The sequence below is a fragment of the Hirundo rustica genome (assembly GCF_015227805.2).
Source record: "Hirundo rustica isolate bHirRus1 chromosome 39 unlocalized genomic scaffold, bHirRus1.pri.v3 SUPER_39_unloc_5, whole genome shotgun sequence".
In the NCBI taxonomy this organism is placed as follows: domain Eukaryota; kingdom Metazoa; phylum Chordata; class Aves; order Passeriformes; family Hirundinidae; genus Hirundo; species Hirundo rustica.
The window spans coordinates 1-16061 of NW_026690204.1; the positions used below are offsets into that span (position 1 = coordinate 1).

A 16061-nucleotide genomic window follows, 5' to 3' on the forward strand; every position below is an offset into this window, starting at 1 on the left:
ACCGGGGCCATCTCCGAGAAGCAGAAGCTGGGTGGGGGAAAAAAGGGGGGAGATTGAGCAGGAAAATCCCAAAACTTGGAGGTTTCACCCCAAAAAATGGGGGCTGGCGTCCCCCCCAAACCCCCAAGGGTTCATGGTTTAAAACCCTGAGGTTTCACCCCAATAAATGAGGGCTGGAGTCCCTAAAATCCCACAGGTTCACCCCAAAAAGGACTGATAGAAAACCCCGAGGTTTCACCCCAAAAAAGCTTCTGAAAACCCCGAGGTTTCACCCCAAAGAACATGGGCTGGGGTCCCCAAAACCCCAAAGCTTCATCCCCAAAAAGGCTTTGGAATATCCTGAAGTTTCACACCTCCCCCCCCAAAAAAAAAGTTTCCCAAACCCCTGAGGTTTCAACCCAAAAAATGGCGGCTGGGTGCCCTAAAAACACAGAGGCTCATCCCAAAACGGCTTTGGAAAAATCCCAGGGGACAGAGGGGACACAGAAACCCCCTGGATGTCCCCAGGACCTTGGGAAGGGACACAGAGCCACCCTGGATGTCCCCAGGAATGGACACAGAGCCCCCTGGATGTCCCCAGGACCTTGGGAAGGGACACAGAGCCACCCTGGATGTCCCCAGCAATGGACACAGAGCCACCCTGGATGTCCCCAAGGTCCTAGGATGGCCCCAGGGAGGGGGACATGGGGACACAGAGCCACCCTGGATGTCCCCAGCAATGGACACAGAGCCACCCTGGATGTCCCCAAGGCCCCGGCAATGGACACAGAGCCACCCTGGCTGTCCCCAAGGTCCTAGGATGGCCCCAGGGAGGGGGACATGGGGACACAGAGCCACCCTGGATGTCCCCAAGGTCCCGGCAATGGACACAGAGCCACCCTGGCTGTCCCCAAGGCCCTGGCAATGGACACAGACCCACCCTGGATGTCCCCAAGGTCCTAGGATGGCCCCAGGGAGGGGGACATGGGGACACAGAGCCACCCTGGATGTCCCCAAGGCCTCAGGAATGGACACAGAGCCCCCTGGATGTCCTCAGGAATGGACACAGAGCCACCCTGGATGTCCTCAGGAATGGACACAGAGCCACCCTGGATGTCCCCAAGGCCCTGGCAATGGACACAGAGCCACCCTGGATGTCCCCAAGGCCCCAGGAATGGACACAGAGCCACCCTGGATGTCCCCAGGAATGGACACAGAGCCACCCTGGATGTCCCCAAGGCCCCGGCAATGGACACAGAGCCACCCTGGCTGTCCCCAAGGCCCCGGGCTGTCCCCGCCAGGCTCCAGCAGCCCCGGCGGCCTCGGGGACGCGGTGACGGTGACACGGAGCCCCCCGGTGTCCCCGGTGTCCCCTCACCTGTGGAAGTGCTCGGGCAGCAGGTGCGAGCCCACCCCCAGCGCCTCCAGCACCTCCCGGCGGAGCCGGAGCAGCCGCTGCGAGTCCTCGGCGCCGCTGCGGGGACACGGATCCCGGCCGGTCTCTGTGCGGAACCGCAGCAGCACTGGGGACAGGGGACACTGTCACTGTCACACAGGGACACCCCAGGGAGGGGACACAGGGACACAGGGACACCCCTGGGAGGGGACACAGGGACACAGGGACACCCCAGAGGGGACACAGGGACACAGGGACACCCCAGGGAGGGGACACAGGGACACGGATCCCGGCCGGTCTCTGTGCGGAACCGCAGCAGCACTGGGGACAGGGGACACTGTCATTGTCACACAGGGACACAGGGACACCCCAGAGGGGACACAGGGACACGGATCCCGGCCGGTCTCTGTGCGGAACCGCAGCAGCACTGGGGACAGGGGACACTGTCACTGTCACTGTCACACAGGGACACCCCAGGGACACCCCTGGGAGCGGACACAGGGACACGGATCCCGGCCGGTCTCTGTGCGGAACCGCAGCAGCACTGGGGCAGGGGACACTGTCACTGTCACACAGGGACACCCCAGAGGGGACACAGGGACACCCCTGGGAGCGGACACAGGGACACGGATCCCGGCCGGTCTCTGTGCGGAACCGCAGCAGCACTGGGGCAGGGGACACTGTCACTGTCACACAGGGACACCCCAGAGGGGACACAGGGACACCCCTGGGAGGTGACACAGGGACACAGGGACACCCCAGGGAGGGGACACAGGGACACCCCAGGGAGGGGACACAGTCACTGTCACACAGGGACACAGGGACACCCCAGAGGGGACACAGGGACACAGGGACACCCCTGGGAGGTGACACAGGGACACCCCTGGGAGGGGACACAGGGACACGGATCCCGGCCGGTCTCTGTGCAGAACCGCAGCAGCACTGGGGACAGGGGACTGTCACTGTCACTGTCACACAGGGACACCCCAGGGACACCCCAGAGGGGACACAGGGACACGGATCCCGGCCGGTCTCTGTGCGGAACCGCAGCAGCACTGGGGCAGGGGACACTGTCACTGTCACACAGGGACACCCCAGAGGGGACACAGGGACACCCCTGGGAGGTGACACAGGGACACAGGGACACCCCAGGGAGGGGACACAGGGACACCCCAGGGAGGGGACACAGGGACACCCCTGGGAGGTGACACAGGGACACAGGGACACCCCAGGGAGGGGACACAGGGACACCCCAGGGAGGTGACACAGGGACACCCCAGGGAGGGGACACAGTCACTGTCACACAGGGACACCCCAGAGGGGACACAGGGACACCCCAGGGAGGGGACACAGGGACATGGATCCCGGCCGGTCTCTGTGCAGAACCGCAGCAGCACTGGGGACACGGGAACACCGTGGGGACACATGAGGGGACATTTTAGGGACCCCAATCTCCCTCAGAGGCTCCTGAGTGGGATCTTCCCACGGGAACCTCAAATTCTTCCAGGTTATCCCTGAATTCCCTCAGGAATTTAAATTCCCCGCTGGAAAATCCATTAAAAAAAACCAGAAAAGACCTAAAAAACCATGCAGGAATGGTGGTTTTTTTGGTTTTTTTTTCCCAGGAATAGGATTTTTCCCTGGGAATGTTTTCTTTTTTCCCAGGAATAGGCTTTTTTTTCCTGAGAATGGGTTTTTTTCCCCCCCTGGAATGTTTTTTTTATCCCAGGAATGGGTTTGTATTTTCCTGGGAATATTTTTTGCTTTTTTTCCCCCAGGAATGTTTTTTTTTTTTTTTCCTAGAAATGTGTTTTTTTTCCCTACGAATTACAGGGTTTTTTCCCCTGGGATTTGTTTTTTTGGTTTTTTTTTTATTCCCTTTCCCCCTGAGAACAGGTTTTATTCCTTGGGAATGTTGTGGGTTTTTTTGGGAAAAGCCTCGGGAATTCACCTTGGAGCAGGAAGTAGTCGGGGGCCGTGCGTCGCAGCGCCGCCGTCGCCTTCTCCCCGCGCCACTCCACGGCCAGGGCGTCCCGCAGCTGGCAGAATTCCAGGCGCTGCAATTCCGGGGGAAAAAAACATGGGATTTGGGGTTTGGGAAAGGAGAGAAACTCCCGCAGCTGGCAGAATTCCAGGCGCTGCAATTCCGGGGGAAAAAACACGGGATGTGGGGTTTGGGAAAGGAGAGAAATTCCCGCAGCTGGCAGAACTCCAGGCGCTGCAATTCCGGGGGAAAAAACATGGGATTTGGGGTTTGGGAAAGGAGAGAAACTCCCGCAGCTGGCAGAATTCCAGGCGCTGCAATTCCGGGGGAAAAAACACGGGATTTGGGGTTTGGGAAAGGAGAGAAATTCCCGCAGCTGGCAGAATTCCAGGCGCTGCAATTCCGGGGGAAAACCAGCGGGATTTGGGATGGAGTGGGGGAAAGGGAAGAAGATGCTGGGGAATCCTGGGATGAGGCAGGGAGTTGGGAATTCTCCCAATTTCAGGGACACAGGGGATTGGGAATTCTCCCAATTCCAAAGGTTCAGGGAGTTGGGAGTTCTCCTAATTTCAGGAGAACAGAGGATTGGGAATTCTGCTTCCACGGAGGGACAGGAAAATGGGAATTCTCCCAGTTCCAAGGGCTCAGGGAGTTGGGAATTCTCCCAATTCCAAGGGTTCATAGAGGCAGGAGTTCTCCCAATTCCAAGGGTTCAGGGAGTCAGGAGTTCTCCCAATTCCAAGGGTTCAGGGAGTCAGGAATTCCCCCAATTCCACGGGCTCAGGAAATCGGGAATTCTCAGGGACAAACGCCCGGCCCAGCCCCAGCCCCAGCCCCATCCCGTGGGCTCTGGCATCCCAAAACCTCATCCCGAGGAATTCCCACGGGATCAGGATCCCGCAGCTGCTCCCGGTGGCATCCAGGGACGTTCCCATCCCGGGGGACGTTCCCAGCCGCATTCCGAGCACCCCAGGAATCCCAAAGGAATCCCAAAGGAATCCCAAAGGCATCCCAAAATCCCGGGGGGTTTCCGCTCCGCCCGGGAAATTCCGGCTGGGAGGGGACGGAGAGGGTTTGGGGACACTGGGGAGGGTCAGGGCCACCCCAAAAGGGATTTGGGGTCACTTCAATGGGATTTGGGGCCACCCCAAAAGGGATTTGGGGCCACCAAGGAATGAAGGAAGCAGCAGAGGTGTTTTGGGAGAACCATCCCAGGGTTTGTGGGGTCTATCCCTGGATTTTTGGGTCTGTCCCAGGGTTTTGGGAGACCTATGCCAGGGTTTTTGGGGTCTCTGGAATATACCCCAGAGTTTTGGGATCTATCCCAGGGTTTTTGGGTGTGTCCCAGGGTTTTTGGGGTCCATTCCAGGGTTTTTGGGGTCCATTCCAGGGTTTTTGGGGTCCACCCCAGGGTTTTTGGGGTCTCTCCTGCGGTTTTTGGGGTCCACCCCAGGGTTTTTGGGATCATTTCCCCCCCAGATCCCCCAGGAACGTCCCTGCTGACCTTTTTGACCATGGTGGTCTCGGCCGGCTCCAGCCGGGCCCGTTTGGCCTCGGGTCCATCCTCCACCCCTGTGCTCACCTTGGCCACCTTGGGCTTCTCCCTGAGCAGGGAAAACGCCGGGAATTGGGTCAGGAGCACCCCAAAATCCCGGCATTTCGGGCGGGTTCAGCCCCAAACTCACTCCACGAACTCGTGGTCGCCCAGGTCTGCGAACATGTAGCCGTGGTAGCCGAACACGTCGCCGGTGAAGAACTTGATCCCGTTTTTGTGGCAGATCTGGTTGATCCTCACCATGGATTCCCGGGAGCAGCAGGTGAGGCACACCTGCAGGGGAAATTCGGGATATTAGCCCTGGATTCGGGGGGGGGTTTTATGGGAGAAAACCGTAATGGGGCAGGGGGAAGAGTGGGATGGGGTTGGGTGTTCTTCCTTTCTGACAGAGCAGGGGATTGCACCCCAAAATGGGACGATTCCTACCCCAAAATGGGGCGATTCCACCCCAAAATGGGGCGATTCCACCCCAAAAGGGGGTGATTCCACCCCAAAATGGGGCAATTCCACCCCAAAATGGGGCGATTCCTACCCCAAAATGGGGCGATTCCACCCCAAAATGGGGCAATTCCACCCCAAAATGGGGCGATTCTACCCCAAAATGGGGTGATTCTACCCCAAAATGGCAATTCCACCCCAAAATGGGATAAACCCAGCTCAAAATGCGATAATTCCCCCCACATTGAGCGATTCATCTCAAAATCCCTCCAAAAAAAGACAGCCCCACCCCAAAATCGGACAGTTTCACCCCAAAATGGCACGATCACACTCTGAAATGGGATAATTCTGCCCAAAAAAGGGACAATCCCAGCCTAAAATGGACCAATCCTGCCTCAAACCGTGCCAATCCTGGCCCAAAGCCAGGAATATCCCACCCAAACCCGGGAATATCCCGCCCAAACCTGGGAATATCCCGCCCAACCCGGGAATATCCCGCCCAAACCTGGGAATATCCCGCCCAAACCGGGGAATATCCCGCCCAAACCTGGGAACATCCCACCCCAACCCGGGAATATCCCGCCCCACAGCTGGAATTCGGGGAGCCCCCTCGGGTACCGCGTCGAACTGCGTGAAGAACTCGTGGGGTTTGCTCTCCACGCTCTCGGGGTCGGCCTTGACCTCCACCATGGGGTTGAGGCTCTGCGCCCGCTCCAGCGAGGCCTCGGCGCGGTTCCGGCCCTGGGAGCCCACCGGGATCAGGAACTGGGCTCGGCTGTCCTCGGGGGACACCTGGGGACACGGGGAGCAGCGGCCCAGGGCGGCAGTGAGGCTGGGAAATTCACACATTGGGGGGCTCTTCCTGAGGGAAAAAATTCCCACACTTGGGGGCTGTTCCTGAGGGGAGCAGAGGGAAAAAATCCCCAGGGATGGAGGGGATGTAATTCCCACTTTTTGGGGCTGTTACTGAGGGATAAAATTCCCACTTTTTGGGGCTGTTACTGAGGCAAGCATAGGGAAAAATCTCCAGGGATGGAGATGATGAAATTCCCACTTTTTGGGGCTCCTCCTGAGAGCAACAGATGGAAAACTTCGTGGGATGGAGGCGATGAAATTCCCCAGTTTTGGGGCTGCTCCTAAAGAGAGCAGAGGAAAAACTCCCCAGGGATGGAGGGGATGAAATTCCCACTTTTTGGGGCTTCTCCTAAAGAGAGCAGAGGTCACCAACGGGGAAAAAACTCGGGATTGGGAATTCAGCCCCAAAATGGGACAATGCAAACCCCCCCCGCACCTGCGAGGGCAGAGCAAGGTGAGGCCCTGGCCCTGGCCAGGACAAGGCTGTGCCCAGGTGTGCCCAGGTGCGTTCCCCTCTCACCTGTTGGTGGTCCAGCAGGGTGAGGCCCCTGACCCCGGCCAGGATGAGGTTTTTGGCCACCTCGGCCCCCAGCCCACGCAGCCCCACCAGCAGCACCCGCGACGCCCGTAACCTGCGGGGGGATCCCGGGAAAAGGGCTCGGGAACGGGAAATGAGAGCCCCAGACCCCTATAGAGCCACCCTTAACCCCATGGGGACCCAGAGACCCCTATAGAGCCACCCTTCACCCCTATGGGGACCCCCACACCCCTATGGGGACGTCGCAGACCCCTACAGAGCCACCTCTAACTCCCATGGGGACTTCCCAAGACCATATAGGACGCACCCAGATCCCTATAGGGACCCTCAAGAGCCTCTACAGAGCCCCCTTAAAGCCCCTATAGGGCTCCTGAGGCCCCCCAAAGCCCATATAGAGACCACCCCCAGCTCCTATGAGCCTGCCTGGCTCCCACAGGGAGCCCTCACAGCTCCTATTGGGAGCCCCCAAACCCCTACACAGCCCCCCATGATCCTTACAGGACCCCAAAAGTCCCTACAGGGCCCCCTCAGGCTCCTATAGGGACCCCTCCAAGCTCGTGTGGGACCCTCCAGATCCCTCCCGGCTCCTACAGGGAGCCCCTATAGGAACACCCCAAGCCCATTTAGGTTCCCCCTAGAACCCCCCAGCCCCACCGACCGTTTCTGGGCCTCGAGCCCCCAGAGCCGGATCTGCCGGTCGTACTGGGCCGCCTCCTCCTCGCTGATGCCGCCGGGGCTGGATTCATCCTTCTCCACCATCGCGGCGGCCCCCGAGACCCCCCTCAGGGTCCCTTCACGACCCCTCAAAGCCCCTCTGACCTTTCAAACCCCTCAAGGCCCCTCTGGACACCTCAGAGCTCCTCACGGGCCATCAAAGCCCCTCAAAGCCCCTCAAGACCCCTCAAAGCCCCTCACGCATCTCGCGGCGCCCCCTGGCGGCCCGCGCAAAGCCCCGCGCAAGCCGCCGCTACAAATCCCGCCGGGCGGGGGGGGACGCTCGGAAACGGCTCCCGGTACCCGCGGCCCCTCAGGAGAAAAGAACAGCCAGAGGTTTCTTCCGCCGCCGTTTCACCGCGCTGTGACGGCGTGAGGCCGCGGCCAGGGGTTTTGGGGTCTTTCCCGTGCGCCGCGTGGCAGAATCCGTGTTGTTCTCCCCCCCCTTCCCACGCTCAGATGGACTCGTCCTCCTCTCGTTGCGGGCGTTCCCGCCATGCCCCCCCATCGGCTTCGTCAATCTCCGTCAGCCTCGTTAGGAGACCTTCGGAAACGTTCCGAGCGCGCCTTCGGAAATCTTCGGAATGCGCCGGAGGGCTTCGCAACCATTCGGAGAACTTTGGAGAACTTCGCGGAAATCCCATTAATTCCCCGTTCCAGAGAAACGAAGCGGGCAAACCGGCGCAAAAAATCCCGTCAATAATTAGAAAAAAACCCCGAGGTTTTTGGAGTTGTGTTCTCCTGGTTTTAGAAAATTTATGCTGTTTTTTCCAAGTCACAGGAGGATCCCTAACTCCCTTCACGCTCCTCCCACCTTCCACAGATTTTCCTATAAATTCCGGAAAATCGCGACATTTTGGAGGCCTGGGTTTGTTTTGTTTTTTTTTTCCTGAGCGACATTTAGATGTGGAGAAACATCCCGTGATCCGTGGAAATTCCCTGTCCTGAGCTGAACTCCAGGTGGGAAGAGGATTTTGGGGGAACATCGAGTCCAATAATCAACCGGCACCGTGGGCTTGGGAGAGGTTTTGCGTAGGGAAAAAAGAATCCGTGAGGGGAAGAGATTCCAAATCTCCTTTTAAAATTTTCTTCCTGTAAAATTTTGTTCTAAATTTTTTTTTTCTCATGAAAATCCCCGCGCATGCAGAGACTTTCGGAAACGTTCGGAGAGATTCGGCGGCATTTGGAAGCTTTGGAAGCGCTCGGAAACGCTCGGCATCAACCGGAAAAGCCCGACGAGCTCTTCGTGCTTCCCCGCCGCTTTTCGGCACCCTCCGAAGCGGCGGCTCTCGGGTGTTTCCGGCGGCTCTCGGCTGTTTCCGGCGGCCGCCGGGGCGCTGCCTCAGGGCGGGCGCCATTTTGTGTGTCCGCCCGCGGAGCGCGGGGCGCGGGCGGAGGAGCCGCCGGGCCGAGCCCCCCGCGCCGTTCAGTGACTGTGCCCCCCGTTCTCCAACCCCTGCCCGTTGCCCATGGCCGTGGAGAGCCCGAGTGTCCCCCCCGCCGCCGCCGCCTCCCCCCCCAGCCCGCACTGCACCCCCCCTTCTCCGTCCTGCCACGGCAGCTGCAGCCTCCCCCGGCCGCCGCCGCCGCTCCAAGGCCACCATCACGGCCCGGACGAAAGGTCCAGTAACCGCCTCTCCCGAGCGCCTTCTCTGTGTGGCTGGGGGTCGGTCCGGCGCGCCGGACCAGGTTTGGGGAGGGGGCGGCGGGAGGGAAAGGGTGAGGGGAGGGAGGGGAGGGCAGGCAGGGCCCAGGGGCCGAGGGGGGGCGGCCTGTGGGGAGGGGGCTCGGGGGGCTCCGAGGAGGAGGAGGGTGAGGAAGGGCCAGAGGGGGAGTCTGGGGAGGCCTGGGACGCCCTGAGGAGGAGGAGGGTGAGGAAGGGCCTGAGGGGGATTGGGGGGGGGCTGTGAGGAAGCACCTGAGGGGGATTTGGGGGGGGGGATCCTGAGGAGGAAAGGCCTGAGGGGGATTTGAGGAGGAGGAGGAGGGTGAGGAAGGGCCTGAGGGGGATTTGGGGGTGAGGGGGTCCTGAGGGGAGGAAAGGCCTGAGGGGGATTTGAGGAGGAGGAGGAGGGTGAGGAAGGGCCTGAGGGGGATTTGGGGGCTGAGGGGGTCCTGAGGGGAGGAAAGGCCTGAGGGGGATTGGAGGAAGAGGAGGGTGAGGAAGGGCCTGAGGGGGATTGGAGGAAGAGCTTGAGGGGGATTTGGGGGTGAGGGGGTCCTGAGGGGAGGAAAGGCCTGAGGGGGATTTGAGGAGGAGGAGGAGGGTGAGGAAGGGCCTGAGGGGGATTTGGGCGTGAGGGGGGTCCTGAGGGGTAGGAAGGGCCTGAGGGGGATTTGAGGAGGAGGAGGAGGGTGAGGAAGGGCCTGAGGGGGATTTGGGGGGGGTCCTGAGGATGAGGGGATAAGGGCAGTGCAGGCCTCAGTAGCATGTGAGGGCATTTTGGGACGATTTGGGGTGATTTGGGCGGGATTTAGGTCCTTTTGGGGGGGCTCTTGAGGTGCTGGGGGGGTTTAACCCCATTTTTGGGGGGCTTTAGGTGGTGGGGGGGCTTCAATCGCTGAGTCCTCCCTAGGGGGGTTCAGCCCCTCTTTTAGGGGATTTATCTTCGGGGGGGGTCAGTTCCTCCTTAGGGAAAACTAAAATTCCTTTTTTGGGGGGACTTTAGACCCTTTTGGGGGATTTAAATCCTCATTTGGGGGGATTTTAGAATATTGGGGGGGTTCAGCTCCTTTTGGGGACCTTTTAGTTCCAGAGGGGGGATCTAGTTGGGGTTTTGGGGGGGGATTAGGTATTTTGGGGGGTTTTTAGTGCCTCTTTTGGGGGATTTAACCTGTTTTTTAGGGATATTTAGGTGCTGGGGGTGTTTAGCCCCTATTTTGGGGGATTTTAGCTCCTTTGGGGGGGGTTATCCCCCTTTTTTTTAGAGGATGGTCCTAAATAAGTTCTTTATTCCCTCATTAAAATTCTATTTATTCCCTTCAAGTCCTTCCAAATTGGGATCAGGAGGTTTGGGGGTCCCTGGGTGGGATTTCCCCTTTCCCCATAGCCACAGGTTCACCTGCAGGGCTTTAAAATGCTCCAAAAATCTCCGAATCTGCCCCAAAAATCCTTTTTTCCCTCTTTTTGTCACCCCTCCCCGCTGCAACTCAGAGCCATTTCCTGTATTCCTGCTTTTTTTTTTTTTTGGTAGTTCAATCCAAACATTGTGAGAAAAATAAGAAAAAAAAAATGCAAAATCAGGGGGGTTTGGGATAAAAAGGTAAATCCGGGGAGTTTTGAGGGTGTTTGTAGGGAAAAAAAAGTAAATTAGGGGAGTTTGGGGAATATTTTTATGGAGGAAAATGGTAAATCCAGGGAATTTTTAGGGGGAAAATGGTGAATCCAGGGAGTTTGGGGGTATTTTTTAGGAGAAAAATGCAAATCTAAGGAATTTTTGGGTATTTATAGGGGGAAAAGGGCAAATTAAGGGAGGTTTGCAAATATTCTTTTCAAAAAAATACAAATCCAGGGATTTTGGCGGGGTTTTGGTGGGAAAAAAAAGGCAAATCCAGGGAATTTTGGGGAGCTGGGGTTCGTTTCCATGTGGGCTCAGGGTGGGGAATGAGTGGAAGATGTGGAATTTTGCGATTTTTTTTGGTGCCTTTTCACCCCTCCCTTGGTCCCTCCTCGCTTCCCGAGTGTAAAATCCGTGTAAGTCCCTCCCCAGTGTGTCCCAAACCAAGCAGAATTCCTCCCCCCAAAAAAAAGTCACAAAAGCACACAAATCCCCCCCCCAAAACCGGGACATTTCCAGGTGAAACAACCCCGGAATTCCAACCTGGAACGGGATTTTCCACACAAAAAAAAAAAAAAAGGTGGAAAAGTTGGTGGAAATCGCTGGAAAAAAAAAAAAAAGTGTGAAAACCATAAAAAAAAAAAAAAGAAAAAAAGGTGGTAAAAAGCACCTCAGTGACCTCACACTTCCCTGTCCCCCTCCAGGTGTGTCCCGGCAGGAATAACCACACAACCCCGGGAATTCCGCCCTTTGCCCACCCAAAAAAATTGGAATTTCGGGTCGCTTTTGCCCCTCCCCGCACACTTCTCCCTGTTCTCCCCCTCTGTGTTGAAGCACAAGTCGGCTTCGGACCCTTTTTTTCTGTTTATTCCCAAAAAAAAAAAAGAGCAGGAAAAGGTAAATCCAGGAGTTTCAGCTGTGGGACAGCAATTAAGGAGGCCTCGTTAGGGGTTAATTAATTCCAGAGGGGCTTCTCCACACAAAGGAATGGCTTGGATCCCTTTTTCCTGCTGGTTTTTACCTCGGTTGTGTCCAAAAAAAATCCCTAAAAATGGGATTTTCCCGCTTTTTTTAATGGAGATTCCATCATCAGAGCAAAATCCACCCCCCAAAAATGGGATTTTCCTGCTTTTTTTAATGGAAATTTCATCAGCAGATCAAAATCCCCCCCCAAAATGGGATTTTCCTGCTTTTTTTAATGGAAATTTCATCAGCAGAGCAAAATCCCCCCCCAAAAAATGGGATTTTTCCTCTTTTTTTAATGGAAATTTCATCAGCAGATCAAAATCCTCCCCCAAAATGGGATTTTCCTGCTTTTTTAGTGGAAATTTTATTATCAGAGCTTGGGGATTCACAGGATTATCCCAAATATTCGGGATTTGGGGTCACAGCGTTGATTCCAGCCCAGAATTCCAGCTGGAATTGTTGGATTAATGAATTGATTTTGTTAATTTTCCGAAATTCTCCCTTTCTGCCTCGAAATTTCCCTCCGTATCCCGGAAAAATCTGGAAGGTTCTGGGGTTTTGTGGCATTGACTGTAGGATTCCAATTTCCTTGGATCCTGTGGCTCTCGGATTTTGGGATTTGGGCCATTTTTTCCTTCCAAAAAATTAGAAAATTCCCATTATTTTTCCAGGAGCTGGAGGAGGATCTTTAATTCCCATTTTTTTTTTCCTCCCCAAAATCAAACATTCCCGTTATTTTTCCAGGGAGCTGGATCAGGATTTTGGGGGCATTTTGGGGTTGTTTTTTTTTTTGAAATATATCGGGAACCCCAGGAATTTGGGAATCCCCTTGGACTTTGGGGAATCCCTCAGAAATCTTGGAATTCCCCAGGAATTTGGGGCTGAGCTCTGAGCCGCAGGAGGCTCTGAAATTCCCATTTTTCCCCCCAAATTTGAACATTCCCCTTGTTTTTACAGGGAGGCATTTTGGGGATTTTTGGGAACAATTCCAAATTTTTTTTCCCCCCTCCCAAACCTGAACATTCCCATTATTTTTTTTCCAGGCAGGATGGGGAGCAGGTTCAGGGTCTGTAATTCCCATTTTTCCACCCAAATTTGAACATTCATTCCCAGTGTTTCTGGGAGTTCTGGGAACAATTCCAATTTTTTCCCCCAAAAAACCGAAATTCCCGTTGTTTTCCCAGGGAGGATGAGGAGCTGGGACAGGATCCATAATTCCCATTTTCCCATGGTTTTCATTCCCCAGGGAGGATGAGGAGCTGGGACAGGATCCATAATTCCCATTTTCCCATGTTTTCCCGTCCCAGGGAGGATGGGGAGCTGGGACAGGATCCATAATTCCCATTTTCCCATGGTTTTCATTTCCCAGGGAGGATGAGGAGCTGGGACAGGATCCATAATTCCCATTTTCCCATGGTTTATTCCCCAGTGAGGATGGGGAGCTGGGACAGGATCCATAATTCCCATTTTCCCGTGGTTTTCATTCCCCAGTGAGGATGAGGAGCTGGGACAGGATCCATAATTCCCATTTTCCCAAGGTTTTCATTCCCCAGTGAGGATGAGGAGCTGGGACAGGATCCATAATTCCCATTTTCCCAAGGTTTTCATTCCCCAGTGAGGATGAGGAGCTGGGACAGGATCCATAATTCCCATTTTCCCAAGGTTTTCATTCCCCAGGGAGGATGAGGAGCTGGGACAGGATCCATAATTCCCATTTTCCCATGGTTTTCCATCCCCAGTGAGGATGAGGAGCTGGGACAGGATCCATAATTCCCATTTTCCCATGGTTTTCATTTCCCAGGGAGGATGAGGAGCTGGGACAGGATCCATAATTCCCATTTTCCCATGGTTTATTCCCCAGTGAGGATGGGGAGCTGGGACAGGATCCATAATTCCCATTTTCCCGTGGTTTTCATTCCCCAGTGAGGATGAGGAGCTGGGACAGGATCCATAATTCCCATTTTCCCATGGTTTTCATTCCCCAGTGAGGATGGGGAGCTGGGACAGGATCCATAATTCCCATTTTCCCAAGGTTTTCATTCCCCAGGGAGGATGAGGAGCTGGGACAGGATCCATAATTCCCATTTTCCCATGGTTTTCATTCCCCAGGGAGGATGAGGAGCTGGGACAGGATCCATAATTCCCATTTTCCCATGGTTTTCATTCCCCAGTGAGGATGGGGAGCTGGGACAGGATCCATAATTCCCATTTTCCCGTGTTTTCCCATCCCAGTGAGGATGGGGAGCTGGGACAGGATCCATAATTCCCATTTTCCCAAGGTTTTCCATCCCAGTGAGGATGAGGAGCTGGGACAGGATCCATAATTCCCATTTTCCCAAGGTTTTTATTCCCCAGTGAGGATGGGGAGCTGGGACAGGATCCATAATTCCCATTTTCCCGTGGTTTTTATTCCCAGTGAGGATGAGGAGCTGGGACAGGATCCATAATTCCCATTTTCCCGTGTTTTCCCGTCCCAGTGAGGATGAGGAGCTGGGACAGGATCCATAATTCCCATTTTCCCAAGGTTTTCCATCCCAGTGAGGATGGGGAGCTGGGACAGGATCCATAATTCCCATTTTCCCAAGGTTTTCCATCCCAGTGAGGATGAGGAGCTGGGACAGGATCCATAATTCCCATTTTCCCAAGGTTTTCCCGTCCCAGTGAGGATGAGGAGCTGGGACAGGATCCATAATTCCCATTTTCCCAAGGTTTTCCATCCCAGTGAGGATGAGGAGCTGGGACAGGATCCATAATTCCCATTTTCCCAAGGTTTTCATTCCCCAGTGAGGATGGGGAGCTGGGACAGGATCCATAATTCCCATTTTCCCGTGTTTTCCCGTCCCAGTGAGGATGAGGAGCTGGGACAGGATCCATAATTCCCATTTTCCCAAGGTTTTCATTCCCCAGTGAGGATGGGGAGCTGGGACAGGATCCATAATTCCCATTTTCCCGTGTTTTCCCGTCCCAGTGAGGATGAGGAGCTGGGACAGGATCCATAATTCCCATTTTCCCATGGTTTTCATTCCCCAGTGAGGATGGGGAGCTGGGACAGGATCCATAATTCCCATTTTCCCAAGGTTTTCATTCCCCAGTGAGGATGAGGAGCTGGGACAGGATCCATAATTCCCATTTTCCCATGGTTTATTCCCCAGTGAGGATGGGGAGCTGGGACAGGATCCATAATTCCCATTTTCCCATGGTTTTCCCGTCCCAGTGAGGATGAGGAGCTGGGACAGGATCCATAATTCCCATTTTCCCATGGTTTTCATTCCCCAGTGAGGATGGGGAGCTGGGACAGGATCCATAATTCCCATTTTCCCATGGTTTTCATTCCCAGGGAGGATGGGGAGCTGGGACAGGATCCATAATTCCCATTTTCCCGTGGTTTTCCATCCCCAGTGAGGGTGAGGAGCTGGGACAGGATCCATAATTCCCATTTTCCCGTGTTTTCCCGGCCCAGGGAGGATGAGGAGCTGGGACAGGATCCATAATTCCCATTTTCCCATGGTTTTCATTCCCCAGTGAGGATGGGGAGCTGGGACAGGATCCATAATTCCCATTTTCCTGTGTTTTCCCGTCCCAGTGAGGATGAGGAGCTGGGACAGGATCCATAATTCCCATTTTCCCATGGTTTTCATTCCCCAGTGAGGATGAGGAGCTGGGACAGGATCCATAATTCCCATTTTCCCGTGTTTTCCCGTCCCAGGGAGGATGAGGAGCTGGGACAGGATCCATAATTCCCATTTTCCCGTGTTTTCCCGTCCCAGGGAGGATGAGGAGCTGGGACAGGATCCATAATTCCCATTTTCCCGTGTTTTCCCGGCCCAGGGAGGATGAGGAGCTGGGACAGGATCCATAATTCCCATTTTCCCAAGGTTTTCCATCCCCAGTGAGCATGGGGAGCTGGGACAGGATCCATAATTCCCATTTTCCCGTGTTTTCCCGGCCCAGGGAGGATGGGGAGCTGGAGGAGGGCGAGCTGGAGGACGATGGCGGTGACGACGCCCCGGATCATTCCCGCTCCCGCTCCCAGTCCCGCTCCCAGTCCCAATCCCGGCGGGAGCGGCACCACAGCGCCTCGGACGAGGACAAGTCCCACCGGCGCCTGAAGCGCAAGCGCCGCAAGGAGAAGGACAAGAGGAGGTCCAAGAAAAAGAGGAAATCCAAGCACAGGGTGGGAATTCCCACCGGGAATTCGGGATTTTGAGGCGGGGAAAATCCAGAATTGTCATTTCCCCCGTCAAAAAATTCCTTCGGTCCGCGCCAAAATCCCATTTTTTTTGTGTTCTAACGCGTGAGCTTCCATAAGAATTTTCCTCAGATTCTAGGAAAAATCCATTCTTTAGCATCTCGATCCC

The 16061-nt window shown here is 55.4% G+C and overlaps 1 protein-coding gene across 1 annotated transcript; it reads right to left on the reverse strand.

The window, feature by feature from the left end:
- Positions 1 to 5: 5 nt before the first annotated feature.
- Positions 6 to 7675, reverse strand: SAE1 (SUMO1 activating enzyme subunit 1; the record flags this gene model as incomplete). The annotated part of the gene is made up of 8 exons (XM_040054181.2): positions 7404 to 7675; positions 6728 to 6839; positions 5971 to 6144; positions 5045 to 5187; positions 4864 to 4963; positions 3327 to 3432; positions 1358 to 1502; positions 6 to 27 (listed from the first exon to the last, which is right to left on the reverse strand). Coding segments are annotated over exons 1-8 (903 nt in total), but the record flags the coding sequence as incomplete, so codon positions are not given.
- Positions 7676 to 16061: the final 8386 nt, after the last annotated feature.